This window comes from Guillardia theta (genome assembly GCF_000315625.1).
Source record: "Guillardia theta CCMP2712 unplaced genomic scaffold GUITHscaffold_4, whole genome shotgun sequence".
In the NCBI taxonomy this organism is placed as follows: Eukaryota; class Cryptophyceae; order Pyrenomonadales; family Geminigeraceae; genus Guillardia; species Guillardia theta.
This window is the reverse complement of record NW_005434670.1, coordinates 201,576-218,716: the sequence shown is the minus strand read 5'-3', so window position 1 is coordinate 218,716 and position 17,141 is coordinate 201,576. Positions and strand designations below refer to the sequence as shown.

Here is a 17,141-nt window from a genome sequence, read left to right as displayed (position 1 = left end):
GACGATGCAGCACCTTTAAGGCTGAGCAACATTAACCGTAGCAACGGATGGGGTCGTTGCATCCCTTAGCGGCAGACTGCTTGGAGCCAAAGCGTCCTCCCTTCTCAAGGTACTGCTGGTGATACTCCTGCAAGGGCAAATCAACATGAATCGCAATGCTTGGAGAGCAGCGCAAAGTCGAAGCTGAGGAAACAAAAAAGGACAGAAGAGTTTGACTACTCCTTGATCTGGGAAACTAATGTACAGAACTCCCATTACATCCTAACTTACCTCAGCTGGATAGAAGACTTTAGCGGCCTCCAGCTCGGTGTAGAAGGGAGCTCCGTTGAGCTACTTTCTTGTTAATTCCTCCCCCTTGCCTGCCCTCTCTCTCCCACACACCTTGGCCTTCACCTCCTGGATAGCCTCTTCAGCCTCGGCCTGCAATCGTCTGTCAACCATCTCTTTCCCTTCCTCTCTCGCTGACCTTCTGCTCGGGAGTATGAAAGTAGATGCCATGGCGGTACTGGCTGCCGCGATCATTGCCCACCTGGTCCTTGAGTGAAGGGTTGATCCTGTATGGACATGTCAATTCCTCCTTCCCTCTAGCGCGTCCACCCTCTTGACCATACTTGCCGAAGAGAACCTGGCAGAGCTGCTTGAAGGAGACTTCCTTGGGATTGTAGGTGAGCTGAACTACCTCAGTATGTCCAGTGGCTCCGGTGCAGACCATCTCGTAGGAAGGGTGCTCAAGCTCTCCTTGAGCATAGCCAACGGCTGTCGCCACAACTCCAGGGACTCTCTGGTACACCAGCTCGATCCCCCAGAAGCATCCTCCTCCAAAGGTGGCGATAGAGTGTCCGGCCTGGTCGAGCATAGTGAGCAGCAGAAGCCGCGCGACTCGAGCATGGTCGCACCTTAGAGACTGACTTCACCTGTCCCTCCTTGGCGTACTCCGCTGCCTCGGCCTGAGGACAGCACAATGTCAGTTCCTGTTGGAAGTCGAGAGCAACTCAGCCCGAGCTCACCGCCCACGTGCCGGCCTTGAGGTCACTGTACTCGCGCTTGCCGCTTCCTCCGAAGAGTGATCCGAGAAGGCCCATCCTTGTTCCCTGGTGCGGTATTAGCCCGACCACAACGAGTTTATCGGGCAGAACCTGAAGGCCACGACGAAAGGTGGTAGAGGGCTTTGCAGATAGTGGGAGACGAAAGTTGGAGCTTGCGAGAGCTTGCGAGAGCGCGGGAATGCCCTTGAAAGGAAGAAAGCGAGCCTGGACAAAACAAAACAAATCATTCTGCAATTAAACCACCGCAAACAGCAGTTGACTCAACGGCCTGCAAGCCCCCCTTCATCAAGACTTCATCGATTCTACATCTGATGTATGCAAGACCAACAGTCCAAGAGAAATCCAAAAGAATCAACGAAAACACAGGCTCCCATCAATCCTACGGCCTATGGCATGAGACCAACACAACTCTCTAGTCTAGGACCAGCCCACATAGAGGAAGAGAACATGAGACGACCAGACGTTGAGCTGATCCTTGCACACCTGCTGGCCCATGAACGCATGTGCTGATGAGGCTGCGAGTGGCAGCGCCATCATCATCGCCATCGCTCCTCTGCCCCGCGCCATCGCCTTATACCTGAGACGAACTACACATCTCCCACCCCACCCCCTAGATATCAGAGAGATGCACCCCTACATCTTTCTACCACCCTACCCTTACAAATACATGCCATTTCTTTTAACGCTCCATCCACCCAATCTACCCCCGATTTACAGTCATAAATGTAGGGTCATCGTCACACCATGTCACAATTCGCAGAGTCCACACGTCACCTGGTTGTGAAAGTTGTGCTGAAAACCAGATAATTCTTCATATTTATCCCAAAACATGAGAGTTGTGTTCTAACAGCCGGGGGCGCTGAGCCTCGGCCCCTGATCCCGGATCACTGGCTCGGGACCCCGGCGGCGGCCCGGCCCGGTCGGAGCCTGCGGCTCGGACTCCAGCTCAGTACCGTACGATGATCGTGACTGACCGGCCCAGCCTCCGAGGCTCCGCGGACGTCGGACCGTCCGACCGTCACGGTCAACCCTGATCAGGGCCCGGTCGGAGAGTCACAAAGGCTTGAAAGGCCGCTGCGCCGCCGGCGGGCCGCGTTCTCCGGCGGACGGCTGGCCCAGTGGGACACTGCAAGGGATTCGGAGCAGTGCAGACTCGGATGCTTTCTAGCAGACTGATGAAATCATTGGCAGTGAAGCTCTTTCACTGTAGGCCCTGACTCCAGCAGTAATAGTGAACTCAGTCCCGCCGTCAAAGCCTATCCACGGCCGGCGTGCCAAGGATCATTGTATTTCCAAAGTTAGTCGCATGATGTCTTCGGCAATGGCGGCCAGTCCGGGCCGCGAGGCTCTCTCATTCTACTGAAGTTTCAATACGTCTTTATTCCCATCCCTCGCTACGGTGAGCCACTGTTACCATTGCCACTGGATACACAAACATCAGCCACCATCCACAAGCATGCAACAGGTCTTGACAGTCATGGGCCACTGTTCGCAGTAAGAGTCGTTTGACCAAAGGCGATTATGGTACGATATTAAGATGCTTCAGTACGAGCCCCATCGTCCTATTCAATTCATCTAACTTGCTGTCCATTCTGTTGAACTTGCTGTCCATTCTGTTGAACTTGCCCTCCATTTTGTTGAACTTGCTCTCGACCGTGTTCTTCAGATCCTGCATGACTCCAAAGATATTCCTGTACGGAGTGTACATCAAAAAGAACGGTATCCTGGCAGGTTCCACCATCGGTGCCAAATCATACTTGGCGTCAGAAGCCAGAGAAAAGAACTCCCTCATACACAAACTGACTATCTCAAACTCCTCTCTCTTGCCGTTCATCAACAAGCCCATCGCCGCGATCTTTGTGTCTGCACCAATCATGTCGTCCTTCAATACATTGTACAGCCGATTGACCTGGAACAGCTTCTCAAAGACCTTCCCTGGCTTCTCCGTGATCTCAAAGCACATGTACTCCCCCTTTCTAATCTCAAAGTGCTCATACGAGACTCCAGGCTGTCCGAATATCTTCACGTCCGCAGCGGGTTGGTCGATCACGTCCTTGAAGATGGTTTCAAGATCCGTGTCCTCGTCAAAGCTCACGCACAGGTCGGCTTGGAATTCTGTTACTTTTTTTAAGTCTGGAGTTTTAGGATCCAATCGACTGATCGTCAAGTGACTCTCATCATGGCATTCCTTCAAGCGTTTGCTATACTCATTGCACGCGGCGTCGACCGCAGCGTTAAACCTCTTCATGTAGCCATCAGTGAGAACGCCACTCTCTGCGAGCTTGCGACTCATCTCCTTGTCCACTCGGAGTTTCTCCCGTCGTATACAGCCTGGACTCGCACATCTGCTGAGGATAAGACTTTCATACGCGCCCATATGATGCACGAGGTCGAGAGGAGATCTCAGGCATTGATAGTCAGCCTTGCCTGATGGATCAGGCTTGCTCGAGCTGAGCATGCGGTGGGGCCATTGCAGCAAGCTGTGCATGCGGTACTGAGGCTTGCGTCTCATCCAGCCTGGACTCGCACATCTGCTGAGGATAAGACTTTCATACGCGCCCATATGATGCACGAGGTTGAGAGGAGATCTCAGGCATTGATAGTCAGCCTTGCCCTGCATTCTTGATGGATCAGGCTTTCTCGAGCTGAGCATGCGGTGGGGCCATTGCAGCAAGCTGTGCATGCGGTCACGGTAGCAGCACCTATGTAGCGACTTGACAGTAGTATTCATGTCCTGATTGTCCTCACACTGATCGTAGCCAAGCAACCTGCCGCAGCTTTGGGGAAACTGGACTTTTAAACTGATTATACAAAGCCTCTTTTTAAATCCGCCCAGCCCTACCACATTCTACAACCCTTTTTGGAAACCTCCATACGAATCTCTGTACCGTGTAGAGCCCATCCTGACAAAGTTTGGTAGGGCCACACGACCTCCCCCGTACCTCCTCGTGTACCAGTTGTACCTCATATGTATAAGAGCTCCAGTACCTTGCAGTTCCCAAGAAATGAGATATCAACCTCACCTCGTACAAACCCAGCGCTTCATGCGACCCAAGACCGTACGGTGTGACTACCCGTGCTCAACTGCTGAGCCCTGAGTCAACAACAGGGGTGGGGAGCGTAGTGTTTGTTGCCGCCAACAAACTTTTTGAAGTTTCCCGCCAGAACTGATCGGAAGCCGCGTCCGAGACTCCGACTGAGTTCCCGCCTTTCTGATTCCCGCCGTCAAAGTCCGCGGCAGGGGCCGGGTGACGACCGCAGGACGCCGGGCGACTTCGATCATCCCCGCCTGCCTCGCACTGCGGCAACCGTGCCGCCGCACTGCAGCGGGAGTCAGCCCTGGCAGTTCGGCCCGGTGCACCGAGAAAATCAGGACTCGAGATCGGATTATCCGAAGTTGAATCCGGCGTGCCGCAGTGCCACGCCCGGCGCCCGGAGTCCGTGTCACCCAGTCCGCCGGACTCCGGAGTCACCGTCCCCGCCGGCCGGCGGGCCGGCGCGGCTCCGACTCGGCGGCGCCCGGCGCCGCCCCCGGCCGCGGTCGGCAGCACAGTGACTGGTCGGGTCCGATGATCACCCGCCGACGGTACCGCCGCCGACTCCGACGGTCGGACTCAGAGGCTCAGTGACCGGGTACTACTACCCGGGAGCCCCCGGGCCCCGGGGCAAGCGCCGGGCCGCGCCGCGGCCGATCGCCGCACTGCCAGTCCCGGCAGGCCCGGCTCACTGACTCTGACTGGTGATGCGGCATCGAGGGTTGTCCGGTCAGTTCCAGCGGCTCACGGTCACTCAGCCTCGGACCGTCGTACCGTCACGGTCAAGCCTCCTCGATTCTTGAAGAGAGTCTCCTGATTATCCACGTACTCAGTGATCAAGTTTAGATTGCACACCGTCTACCGCACAGCGGCACTGCCAGTGATCAGGATCGGAGAGTCACACTGAAGGCTGCTGAGCCGCCGCGTTCTCCGGCGGCCCGACGGCTGGGACACTGCAAGGGATGAAAGTTCGAGGGGCAGACTCGGATGCTTTCTAGCAGACTGATGAAATCAGTGAAGCTCCTTCACTGTAGGCCCTGACTCCAGCAGTAATAGTGAACTCAGTCCCGCCGTCAAAGCCTATCCACGGCCGGCGTGCCAAGGATCATTGTATTTCCAAAGTTAGTCGCATGATGTCTTCGGCAATGCGGCGGCCGCGCCAGTCCGGGCCGCGAGGCTCAGCGGCTCTCTCATTCTACTGAAGTTTCAATACGTACTTTATTCCCATCCCTCGCTACGGTGAGCCACTGTTACCATTGCCACTGGATACACAAACATCAGCCACCATCCACAAGCATGCAACAGGTCTTGACAGTCATGGGCCACTGTTCGCAGTAAGAGTCGTTTGACCAAAGGCGATTATGGTACGATATTAAGATGCTTCAGTACGAGCCCCATCGTCCTATTCAATTCATCTAACTTGCCGTCCATTCTGTTGAACTTGCTCTCGACCGTGTTCTTCAGATCCTGCATGACTCCAAAGATATTCCTGTACGGAGTGTACATCAAAAAGAACGGTATCCTGGCAGGTTCCACCATCGGTGCCAAATCATACTTGGCGTCAGAAGCCAGAGAAAAGAACTCCCTCATACACAAACTGACTATCTCAAACTCCTCTCTCTTGCCGTTCATCAACAAGCCCATCGCCGCGATCTTTGTGTCTGCACCAATCATGTCGTCCTTCAATACATTGTACAGCCGATTGACCTGGAACAGCTTCTCAAAGACCTTCCCTGGCTTCTCCGTGATCTCAAAGCACATGTACTCCCCCTTTCTAATCTCAAAGTGCTCATACGAGACTCCAGGCTGTCCGAATATCTTCACGTCCGCAGCGGGTTGGTCGATCACGTCCTTGAAGATGGTTTCAAGATCCGTGTCCTCGTCAAAGCTCACGCACAGGTCGGCTTGGAATTCTGTTACTTTTTTTAAGTCTGGAGTTTTAGGATCCAATCGACTGATCGTCAAGTGACTCTCATCATGGCATTCCTTCAAGCGTTTGCTATACTCATTGCACGCGGCGTCGACCGCAGCGTTAAACCTCTTCATGTAGCCATCAGTGAGAACGCCACTCTCTGCGAGCTTGCGACTCATCTCCTTGTCCACTCGGAGTTTCTCCCGTCGTATACAGCCTGGACTCGCACATCTGCTGAGGATAAGACTTTCATACGCGCCCATATGATGCACGAGGTCGAGAGGAGATCTCAGGCATTGATAGTCAGCCTTGCCTGATGGATCAGGCTTGCTCGAGCTGAGCATGCGGTGGGGCCATTGCAGCAAGCTGTGCATGCGGTACTGAGGCTTGCGTCTCATCCAGCCTGGACTCGCACATCTGCTGAGGATAAGACTTTCATACGCGCCCATATGATGCACGAGGTTGAGAGGAGATCTCAGGCATTGATAGTCAGCCTTGCCCTGCATTCTTGATGGATCAGGCTTTCTCGAGCTGAGCATGCGGTGGGGCCATTGCAGCAAGCTGTGCATGCGGTCACGGTAGCAGCACCTATGTAGCGACTTGACAGTAGTATTCATGTCCTGATTGTCCTCACACTGATCGTAGCCAAGCAACCTGCCGCAGCTTTGGGGAAACTGGACTTTTAAACTGATTATACAAAGCCTCTTTTTAAATCCGCCCAGCCCTACCACATTCTACAACCCTTTTTGGAAACCTCCATACGAATCTCTGTACCGTGTAGAGCCCATCCTGACAAAGTTTGGTAGGGCCACACGACCTCCCCCGTACCTCCTCGTGTACCAGTTGTACCTCATATGTATAAGAGCTCCAGTACCTTGCAGTTCCCAAGAAATGAGATATCAACCTCACCTCGTACAAACCCAGCGCTTCATGCGACCCAAGACCGTACGGTGTGACTACCCGTGCTCAACTGCTGAGCCCTGAGTCAACAACAGGGGTGGGGAGCGTAGTGTTTGTTGCCGCCAACAAACTTTTTGAAGTTTCCCGCCAGAACTGATCGGAAGCCGCGTCCGAGACTCCGACTGAGTTCCCGCCTTTCTGATTCCCGCCGTCAAAGTCCGCGGCAGGGGCCGGGTGACGACCGCAGGACGCCGGGCGACTTCGATCATCCCCGCCTGCCTCGCACTGCGGCAACCGTGCCGCCGCACTGCAGCGGGAGTCAGCCCTGGCAGTTCGGCCCGGTGCACCGAGAAAATCAGGACTCGAGATCGGATTATCCGAAGTTGAATCCGGCGTGCCGCAGTGCCACGCCCGGCGCCCGGAGTCCGTGTCACCCAGTCCGCCGGACTCCGGAGTCACCGTCCCCGCCGGCCGGCGGGCCGGCGCGGCTCCGACTCGGCGGCGCCCGGCGCCGCCCCCGGCCGCGGTCGGCAGCACAGTGACTGGTCGGGTCCGATGATCACCCGCCGACGGTACCGCCGCCGACTCCGACGGTCGGACTCAGAGGCTCAGTGACCGGGTACTACTACCCGGGAGCCCCCGGGCCCCGGGGCAAGCGCCGGGCCGCGCCGCGGCCGATCGCCGCACTGCCAGTCCCGGCAGGCCCGGCTCACTGACTCTGACTGGTGATGCGGCATCGAGGGTTGTCCGGTTCCAGCGGCTCACGGTCACTCAGCCTCGGACCGTCGTACCGTCACGGTCAAGCCTCCTCGATTCTTGAAGAGAGTCTCCTGATTATCCACGTACTCAGTGATCAAGTTTAGATTGCACACCGTCTACCGCACAGCGGCACTGCCAGTGATCAGGATCGGAGAGTCACACTGAAGGCTGCTGAGCCGCCGCGTTCTCCGGCGGCCCGACGGCTGGGACACTGCAAGGGATGAAAGTTCGAGGGGCAGACTCGGATGCTTTCTAGCAGACTGATGAAATCAGTGAAGCTCCTTCACTGTAGGCCCTGACTCCAGCAGTAATAGTGAACTCAGTCCCGCCGTCAAAGCCTATCCACGGCCGGCGTGCCAAGGATCATTGTATTTCCAAAGTTAGTCGCATGATGTCTTCGGCAATGCGGCGGCCGCGCCAGTCCGGGCCGCGAGGCTCAGCGGCTCTCTCATTCTACTGAAGTTTCAATACGTACTTTATTCCCATCCCTCGCTACGGTGAGCCACTGTTACCATTGCCACTGGATACACAAACATCAGCCACCATCCACAAGCATGCAACAGGTCTTGACAGTCATGGGCCACTGTTCGCAGTAAGAGTCGTTTGACCAAAGGCGATTATGGTACGATATTAAGATGCTTCAGTACGAGCCCCATCGTCCTATTCAATTCATCTAACTTGCCGTCCATTTCATTGAACTTGCCCTCCATTTTGTTGAACTTGCTCTCGACCGTGTTCTTCAGATCCTGCATGACTCCAAAGATATTCCTGTACGGAGTGTACATCAAAAAGAACGGTATCCTGGCAGGTTCCACCATCGGTGCCAAATCATACTTGGCGTCAGAAGCCAGAGAAAAGAACTCCCTCATACACAAACTGACTATCTCAAACTCCTCTCTCTTGCCGTTCATCAACAAGCCCATCGCCGCGATCTTTGTGTCTGCACCAATCATGTCGTCCTTCAATACATTGTACAGCCGATTGACCTGGAACAGCTTCTCAAAGACCTTCCCTGGCTTCTCCGTGATCTCAAAGCACATGTACTCCCCCTTTCTAATCTCAAAGTGCTCATACGAGACTCCAGGCTGTCCGAATATCTTCACGTCCGCAGCGGGTTGGTCGATCACATCCTTGAAGATGGTTTCAAGATCCGTGTCCTCGTCAAAGCTCACGCACAGGTCGGCTTGGAATTCTGTTACTTTTTTTAAGTCTGGAGTTTTAGGATCCAATCGACTGATCGTCAAGTGACTCTCATCATGGCATTCCTTCAAGCGTTTGCTATACTCATTGCACGCGGCGTCGACCGCAGCGTTAAACCTCTTCATGTAGCCATCAGTGAGAACGCCACTCTCTGCGAGCTTGCGACTCATCTCCTTGTCCACTCGGAGTTTCTCCCGTCGTATACAGCCTGGACTCGCACATCTGCTGAGGATAAGACTTTCATACGCGCCCATATGATGCACGAGGTCGAGAGGAGATCTCAGGCATTGATAGTCAGCCTTGCCTGATGGATCAGGCTTGCTCGAGCTGAGCATGCGGTGGGGCCATTGCAGCAAGCTGTGCATGCGGTACTGAGGCTTGCGTCTCATCCAGCCTGGACTCGCACATCTGCTGAGGATAAGACTTTCATACGCGCCCATATGATGCACGAGGTTGAGAGGAGATCTCAGGCATTGATAGTCAGCCTTGCCCTGCATTCTTGATGGATCAGGCTTGCTCGAGCTGAGCATGCGGTGGGGCCATTGCAGCAAGCTGTGCATGCGGTCACGGTAGCAGCACCTATGTAGCGACTTGACAGTAGTATTCATGTCCTGATTGTCCTCACACTGATCGTCCTCAAGCAACCTGCCGCAGCTTTGGGGAAACTAAACAGACCTTGTTGTGAGTGCACAGCTTATAGCACTAGTTTTAAAGATATTGACTAAATATGTTTCCACAAAGATTGGTACCAGGAACACATTTCAGGACGGTACAAATCATGATGAGTGTTTTCCAAAACTGGTACACATCAGTACTGGATTATTCTTTATAATCAAGTTGTATGTGACTTAGCCGAAAAAATGGTGAAAGGCGGGTGAGACATAATCGTTGTATGCAAACACATCTGCGCAGTTTATACCAATATTACACTGACTTGGTTGTAAGTCATCTTACAGTCCGGTAGGCTATTGCATGTCAATCGCTGATCTCCATGTCAACGTCTGAATGAAGTGGAGAATGAGTCTGTTGGGTCAGGCTTGGAGCAGCATCAATTCTTCTTACCCTACAAAAAAGTCAGTCACTGTCCATTGCAATGTAACATGTCCACACGCACCGTCGTACACCTTCGTCACGGTTGGCAACCGCATTCCTCTTCCTCTTGTTCTTTCGGCCTGTGTTGCTCCGACATAACCTTTTGTACATAGTCGTGTATGAAAGCTCGGTGAATCTTTTTCTCTGTTTTTTCCATGCATTCGGTCCATACTTCTCCTTGACAAGTTCAACGTAACCATGATTGAAGCACTCTGAATAGTTCTCATGGTCGATCCCAATATCAGTACTCAAATTTGCAAGTCTTCTGCCCATTACCTCGATGGCCAACATGACTGCTTTTGCTTTGCAAAGGTTCTTCTTCATGTTGGCACACACTAGATCTGTTCCTTCCAAACGTTTGAGTGGACCAATACGCTTCCATTCTCCATTAATCTTCTCCTCTTGCCCTAGGTGCCATTTCTGCCACATACTTTTGCACGGCGTCTTCTGAGGGAAAATAAAACCTTGAGGTACAGGATGTTGCATCCCCCCCCATGTAAATGTTTCGCCTTCAATCAGTATGCCTGTCCTGTCGTCAATAATTGGCAGTTCCCCTCCACCCCCTCTCCCTGTCAGTTCCTCAGGACCCTGCATCCTGAGTCTCGACGTCAGAAGTCCTTGCATGATTTCACTGAATCCTGTATTCATCATGGATGTCAGATCCTCCCGCAGCTTTTCCAGATCTCGTTGAGCTAGTGGAATGGCTCCGTTCACCTCAAAGTTTCTAATGATCAGCTCGTAAATGTCTTGCGGTAGCGAAGTTGAAACATTCAACACTGTATCGTGCAACAGCTTTGTTCCCTGTTCTTGACTCTCTCGCAGCTTCCTGATTTCAGCCACATTCATCACGTGCATCGGAACTCCACTGCAGGTCATACCGCATTCTTCGCATTCCCCGCGACAAAAACTGATATGATGCTCTTTCAATTCTTGTAAAAATTGCATTGTTCTTGAGCCTTTCACTGCAAAAACAGGTGACCCCCATAGGAAATGGTGACTTGGAAACATGTCTTTGAGACGGTCCAGATGGTACACTATCTGCGCAAGGAACATTGGTAAACATCTCTTGTAGCTGTCCGGGAACGTGTCGTATCCATCAATGAACTTGTGCATACCAATATCGTTGATTCTTGCCAGACCTTCTCTTGTGAAATGAGGAGGTAACACATCGAAATTCTCGCTCTTGGTGTTGTCCCCTGCTAGAATACGCCCACAGTATTGATAATTGCCTGGTTCCACTGTTCCGATGTACCTGTCCTTGGTGTTGCCTAAGGACCAGCTGGCTCGTTGAAATATTGATGTACTGACTGGTCCTCCCGGAATGCCTAGTAGATGCGTCACGCTCCCCTTCCTAAAACTGTGCGAACCTGCACATTTCAATCTCAGTCTCAAGACTTCCTCAGGCTAGCACTTACCAACATCCCTCCATACTTCCTCCTGCATGTCCTCTGTGGACAATACCCTTCTCAAGACTTGGCCAAACCTCTGCTTCTGGTCGTTTCCCAGAAAAAATTTGGTGTGACTTATCCTCATTCTGGTTTGGGAAAACGCATACAAAGCAATGGCCAAGATAGGACAAGACATAGGTTTGTTGGGTGCTGCAAATATGTGCCTTGTTCTGGGAGAAAAAATGTCGGCGTCAACACCCCCTTGGTCCATCTTGGTCTTCAATATTGTCAGCTTCAAGCAGTCGTTCTCCCAATCAAAGTGTTCAAGATGTAGAATGTCTAAAGTTTCGCTTCTACAGCAACAGTTCCACATGATCGTGGTACCAGCAAATCCGAACAAGCCTGTTGATCCTATTTCTCGTGCCATAGTGTCTGAACGTATCTGGGTCATCTTTTCACAAATAATTCCATACTCTCTCACTGCCAAGACACTTTTGCCTTCTTTCAACTTCATCACTCCCGTGGATTTCTTTTGAGTAACCACCCTTCCATAACCTTTGATGAGTCGACTGAGCCGGTCGTTTAAAGTACTGCCCGATGGCATTCCAGTCGCGTCGATTATGGTACGATATTAAGATGCTTCAGTACGAGCCCCATCGTCCTATTCAATTCATCTAACTTGCTGTCCATTCTGTTGAACTTGCCGTCCATTTCATTGAACTTGCCCTCCATTTTGTTGAACTTGCTCTCGACCGTGTTCTTCAGATCCTGCATGACTCCAAAGATATTCCTGTACGGAGTGTACATCAAAAAGAACGGTATCCTGGCAGGTTCCACCATCGGTGCCAAATCATACTTGGCGTCAGAAGCCAGAGAAAAGAACTCCCTCATACACAAACTGACTATCTCAAACTCCTCTCTCTTGCCGTTCATCAACAAGCCCATCGCCGCGATCTTTGTGTCTGCACCAATCATGTCGTCCTTCAATACATTGTACAGCCGATTGACCTGGAACAGCTTCTCAAAGACCTTCCCTGGCTTCTCCGTGATCTCAAAGCACATGTACTCCCCCTTTCTAATCTCAAAGTGCTCATACGAGACTCCAGGCTGTCCGAATATCTTCACGTCCGCAGCGGGTTGGTCGATCACGTCCTTGAAGATGGTTTCAAGATCCGTGTCCTCGTCAAAGCTCACGCACAGGTCGGCTTGGAATTCTGTTACTTTTTTTAAGTCTGGAGTTTTAGCATCCAATCGACTGATTGTCAAGTGACTCTCATCATGGCATTCCTTCAAGCGTTTGCTATACTCATTGCACGCGGCGTCGACCGCAGCGTTAAACCTCTTCATGTAGCCATCAGTGAGAACGCCACTCTCTGCGAGCTTGCGACTCATCTCCTTGTCCACTCGGAGTTTCTCCCGTCGTATACAGCCTGGACTCGCACATCTGCTGAGGATAAGACTTTCATACTCGCCCATATGATGCACGAGGTTGAGAGGAGATCTCAGGCATTGATAGTCAGCCTTGCCCTGCATTCTTGATGGATCAGGCTTGCTCGAGCTGAGCATGCGGTGGGGCCATTGCAGCAAGCTGTGCATGCGGTCACGGTAGCAGCACCTATGTAGCGACTTGACAGTAGTATTCATGTCCTGATTGTCCTCACACTGATCGTCCTCAAGCAACCTGCCGCAGCTTTGGGGAAACTGGACTTTTAAACTGGACGTTTAGAAGACTTTCGTTGCGATCATCGCGGGTGCATTCCGGTATGCGTCTCATTCCTTCGGCGGCGGCCACAGCGACATCGCTGGCATGGCGCGGGGGAATTGTCCTGCGCGCAGTTAAGTGAAGGTATCAGTTAAGTTTGGGGGACAGCAGTGCCCGGCGGTTGGCGGGCAGGCCGGGCCACCTCATTGGCCCGTCACGATGGTTCTCGGAGGCTCGCTGCACGCGGCACTGATCGGAGGCTCGCTGCACGGTCTCAGTTTCTGCCTTCGTTCACTGTGAGAGTCACACTGAGTCAGGTCAGGCCGCTGTGCCGCCCGGCCGCGGCCGCGCAATGTCAGGTCAAGCCTCAGTCCTCGACTCTCCTGGTTGTCGAGTCCGTACCGTACTGATCTTTTTATCCGATGATGATCAGCCTGACACGGTGATGCCATGATGATCATCGCGGATCGGATCGGACCGTCCGCCGCGCGGCCCGCGAGCCTCGCCCCGGAAGAACTTGCGCACCCCCGGCGGCGGGGCCCCCGGGGGCCCGGACGGGCGACCCGGGCCCGCCGGGCCGCGGTTCACTGATCAGTGCCGCATAACTTAGTAAGCTAGTAGTAAGAGTGTCCCGTGCCGCCGATGCGGCCCGGGCCGCGGATTGGAGTATGAGGGTGATGACACTCGTGCGTTTAGCCGTTACCATGGCACCAGAGGGCGAAGGAGGTTGCGGAGGAAGCGAAGGAAGGGGGAGAGGAGGATAGGAGGGATCGTAGTGTCGTCGACCTGTGGCCACCTAGAGCCTCTTCGACACTCGCTGTCTCTTCCTGCCTCTCGTCCCTCCGCCGCTTCCGATCTCTCCTGCTTACCCTAGAGTGCCGTGCCCCTTGTTTTCCTCCCCTGCTGCCGATTCATCCTCTCCTTCATCTTGGTTCGCATCCCCGACACTTCTCTCTCAATCGCTCAACATTCTAAGCAAACTTGTTGCTCCCTTGTCGATCTCGTGTAGTTCTGCCACTCTGAATTACCATCGGTGCATTTTTTGCCCACAAGACATTTTGCCTGTCGTGTCGTCTGATTTTGCCAAGACGCACGCAGTTGAAAGAGATTTATCAGCTTCATTGTACAATCAACGAAAATTTGCTTCAGGGCGCTTCATGAGCTGAACTTCTGTCTATGACGTGCAAAGAATGCCCAACTAACAGGATCCAGAGCTTGAGATCAGCTTGTTTCACGTGTTAGCGGCTGAGCAGATTTTATTTGTTCTATCTTCAACATGGCATTCACGTCGAGGTCGGAAAGGTCTCCAACTTTTGCAAAGTTTGGAAACACTCCGGTTTCCGTTGGACCGGGCTCATATGGATCATATTTCAACCATGTGAGCATTTGTTTTGTTCCTGTGTGGCATCAAAGTGTACACGCTACTTGTTCACAATTTTCTGGATTCAAGCAAGAGCATATCTCATTCATGTGCTTCTCTGAGTTTCACATGCACACGGCTTCTCTGAAATATCAGCGGGACGACTGACAGATTGGGTGTTTGTCAGGAAATTGATCATGCGTACGCTCCCTTCTCCAGCACATCTGAGCGAGCGATTGGAGGTAAACCGAGTGAACGAGTAGATGTCGTCGAGAATTGCAGGATACTTTACGAGCCTTCTGTCTGTGTCCTTTGCTTTTCTTCCTCGTTCCTGGTGTTCCGACGACCTCCCTGATTCAAGTTTCTTGCTCGTGATGATAGGAATTGATCCCGTTTGTGTCTATTGTGAAGTGGAGCGATGTGAAACCTGTCTCTTGTACCTCTGATACTCCTCTTCCTCCTTCTCTATCTCCGCAAATCAGCTGTTGGTGAGTTTGCATCGTTTGTAGCCGCCGCTAGGTATCAAGACTTCAACACGCCTGGCCCGGGCTCCTACGATGTAGCGCGAAAGAGGTGAAACCTGACTGATGGGAAGAAAGAAAGATGTCAACCTGCTCGAACTCAGATACATGGGAGGCCCGAGGTTCCTGACTTCCCCAGCTGACGTCGGCTTCCTCTCCAAGTCCGACAGGCTGCAGCAGGAGTCGAGGGAAGTGAGTGCCTGCTGCACTCCTGCTGGGCCTGTCGTGACTGTGCTGGGCAGGTGCTAGAGAAGCCTGGGCCTGGCGCTTACGACCTGCGCTCAAGCTTTGAGAGCGACAGGAGAAGGACGGTCAACACATCAAGTGATCTCCTCAGTCCCTCCTCGCTCTCTCTCCTCTCCTCTCCTCTCTTCCCCTCTGTTTCCTTCCTTCCTTTCTCCCTTCCTCCTTCTTCATATTACAACAATCCGTGTTCCTTCTTGCAATTTCGTCGCCTCATCCAATACATCCGTCCTTCACTCGCGGGTGCTCATTGACTGTTTTGCCAGGTTCCGCTGAGAGGGACAGCAAACGTATCATATGGTACCGTGCTCCGACTGCTCCATCAATCCCACGACAGGTGCAGCAACTTTTCCTGCTGCTTCCCCTCTCCCCCCTCCCTCCATTCCTGTTCTTCTCCTCCCTATTGACTTGTCTTTTTTTCCCCGTTCCTCCTCCCCGCCTCCCCTCATTTGTTCACTTTCCGCAGGACCAAGCCTTTGGGTACGAGGAGGGTCCCAACGGGCAGCTGGTGAAGCAGAAGCCTCCTATCGTGACCTATGCTGTCTGTGCTCAGTGGAAATGTTCCTTCCTCTGACCTTCGAGCAGGGGGACAAGAAGGATATGGTGGGGCCCGGGAACTATGACCCAGTCCTGGAACCCACGAGGCCCAAGGTCAGGAGCTTCGACTTCGGAAGGAGCAAGTCGGCACGAGCCGACCTCTCCTTCCTCACGGCCTCGGAGATTCCGGGACCTGGCGCGTACAGCAGCAGAAAGCAAGAGGAAGGGACGGAAGTTGTGCCGCAGGTGCGATGTTGATGAGGAGGACGCAGGAGTGAAAAGCAGGATGGTAGACCAGGGGGAGCAGGCTGGAAAGAAGGGCTGGAACTAAAGGGGTGACGGTAGGGGGAGCAGAAGCAGGAGCAATGGCAGGAGGAGCAGTAAAGAGAAGTAGAGGAGGAGGAGGAGGAGGAGGAGGGGCGGAGGAAAGATTCACATGGAGCTCATGAATGCCTTTAGAGGAGGAAGCCAACCGCCACGTTTGCTAGTCGAGTCCTCCGACCTTACCAGGTGAAGGAGAAACCGGTCAGAGACGAGGTAGTGTCGGCCCCGGGCCCCGGCTCCTACAAGATCCCCGACAGCCTGGAAAAGGCCCGCAAGAAGATTCCAGAACACCTCCAGTGCTTCGGGAGCACATCCAAGAGGCTGGCGAAGGAGGAAAAGCCCTTTTCCACCCCGGGCCCAGGAAGTTACGATGCCGTGAGGACCAGCTTCAACGACCTCTCCTCCTACACGGCCCCCACCATGGTTCGCAGATCCGTTCCCTTCCTCTCCTCTGGCACGAGGTTCAACGGGCCGGTGAAGGAGGCCCCCAAGGCTCCGGGGCCAGGAGCGTACGATGAGGATAATCGCTACAACTTCGTCGCCATGCTCTCCAAGAAGCGGTTCAGCCGAGGAGGCAACTTCGGGTCGACGAGCAAGAGGTTTGTTGAGCAGGCTTCTTCGCAGGACGAGGATGCTCGTTCCCCTCCTGTCACCTACGAGTCCAAGCAGCCGAAGCAGATTCAGGGCAAACTCAAGAAGGGCCCGATCAGCGTCCTCATTGCCGGGACCCCCCGCGCCCGAGCTGAGCCCGAGCTGGCGATCGAGGGCCCAGCGCCTGGCCAGTACTACAAGTCGATGGAATGGGGAACGGGATACAAGAAACCAGCAGTGAGTGCGAGGAGAAGGAGGAGCAAGAGAGGAGGAGGAGAGGGCTAGGGCATGGACCAGTATGAGGATCAGGAGGTCAGGAGCAAGGAGCAGCAGTAGCAGCACAAGGGAGAGGAGGAGGAGGAGTAGAAGGGCAGGAACATGTTCAGCTAACTTCAATCACAGAACGGAAAGACCATCTTCATTTCACAGTCGCAAAGGTTTCAGGATCCTTCCGACAAGTTCAAGCAGCAGCTTCCTGGACCAGGGACGTACTCCTCGGACGTCATGACGGTACTATGATGCCCCCCCCCC

At 53.5% G+C, this 17,141-nt stretch overlaps 7 protein-coding genes across 7 annotated transcripts in view; 1 reads left to right on the top strand and 6 right to left on the bottom strand.

The window, feature by feature from the left end:
* Nucleotides 1–31: 31 nt before the first annotated feature.
* Nucleotides 32–1,082, bottom strand: GUITHDRAFT_100216 (hypothetical protein; the record flags this gene model as incomplete). The annotated part of the gene is made up of 7 exons (XM_005840889.1): nucleotides 32–127; nucleotides 271–330; nucleotides 382–420; nucleotides 467–554; nucleotides 612–844; nucleotides 897–947; nucleotides 1,008–1,082. 7 exons carry the CDS (start codon nucleotides 1,080–1,082, stop codon nucleotides 32–34), a joined length of 642 nt encoding a protein of 213 aa, XP_005840946.1.
* Nucleotides 1,083–2,565: 1,483 nt separating this feature from the next.
* Nucleotides 2,566–3,699, bottom strand: GUITHDRAFT_100215 (hypothetical protein; the record flags this gene model as incomplete). The annotated part of the gene is made up of 1 exon (XM_005840888.1): nucleotides 2,566–3,699. The coding sequence occupies one exon, from the start codon at nucleotides 3,697–3,699 to the stop codon at nucleotides 2,566–2,568; it is 1,134 nt and encodes a 377-aa protein (XP_005840945.1).
* A 1,741-nt stretch (nucleotides 3,700–5,440) lies between these two features.
* Nucleotides 5,441–6,532, bottom strand: GUITHDRAFT_100214 (hypothetical protein; the record flags this gene model as incomplete). The annotated part of the gene is made up of 1 exon (XM_005840887.1): nucleotides 5,441–6,532. The coding sequence occupies one exon, from the start codon at nucleotides 6,530–6,532 to the stop codon at nucleotides 5,441–5,443; it is 1,092 nt and encodes a 363-aa protein (XP_005840944.1).
* A 1,737-nt stretch (nucleotides 6,533–8,269) lies between these two features.
* GUITHDRAFT_100213 (hypothetical protein) lies at nucleotides 8,270–9,382 on the bottom strand (the record flags this gene model as incomplete). Its single annotated transcript, XM_005840886.1, has 1 exon — nucleotides 8,270–9,382. One exon carries the CDS (start codon nucleotides 9,380–9,382, stop codon nucleotides 8,270–8,272), a length of 1,113 nt encoding a protein of 370 aa, XP_005840943.1.
* Nucleotides 9,383–9,827: 445 nt separating this feature from the next.
* On the bottom strand, nucleotides 9,828–10,373 carry GUITHDRAFT_100212 (hypothetical protein; the record flags this gene model as incomplete). Its single annotated transcript, XM_005840885.1, has 2 exons — nucleotides 9,828–9,915; nucleotides 9,967–10,373. 2 exons carry the CDS (start codon nucleotides 10,371–10,373, stop codon nucleotides 9,828–9,830), a joined length of 495 nt encoding a protein of 164 aa, XP_005840942.1.
* Nucleotides 10,374–11,950: 1,577 nt separating this feature from the next.
* Nucleotides 11,951–12,898, bottom strand: GUITHDRAFT_100211 (hypothetical protein; the record flags this gene model as incomplete). Its single annotated transcript, XM_005840884.1, has 1 exon — nucleotides 11,951–12,898. The coding sequence occupies one exon, from the start codon at nucleotides 12,896–12,898 to the stop codon at nucleotides 11,951–11,953; it is 948 nt and encodes a 315-aa protein (XP_005840941.1).
* Nucleotides 12,899–13,739: 841 nt separating this feature from the next.
* Nucleotides 13,740–17,141, top strand: part of GUITHDRAFT_160757 (hypothetical protein) — a gene marked incomplete at its 3' end in the record, with an annotated part of 5,156 nt that continues 1,754 nt past the window's right edge. Inside the window, exons 1-10 of the mRNA XM_005840883.1 lie at nucleotides 13,740–14,412; nucleotides 14,582–14,636; nucleotides 14,904–14,967; nucleotides 15,020–15,107; nucleotides 15,158–15,239; nucleotides 15,425–15,495; nucleotides 15,625–15,699; nucleotides 15,744–15,941; nucleotides 16,206–16,847; nucleotides 17,013–17,120. Of these exons, the coding sequence (XP_005840940.1) occupies nucleotides 14,311–14,412; nucleotides 14,582–14,636; nucleotides 14,904–14,967; nucleotides 15,020–15,107; nucleotides 15,158–15,239; nucleotides 15,425–15,495; nucleotides 15,625–15,699; nucleotides 15,744–15,941; nucleotides 16,206–16,847; nucleotides 17,013–17,120 (1,485 nt within the window). The 5' untranslated portion in view covers nucleotides 13,740–14,310. The remainder of the gene's footprint in view (nucleotides 14,413–14,581; nucleotides 14,637–14,903; nucleotides 14,968–15,019; nucleotides 15,108–15,157; nucleotides 15,240–15,424; nucleotides 15,496–15,624; nucleotides 15,700–15,743; nucleotides 15,942–16,205; nucleotides 16,848–17,012; nucleotides 17,121–17,141) is intronic.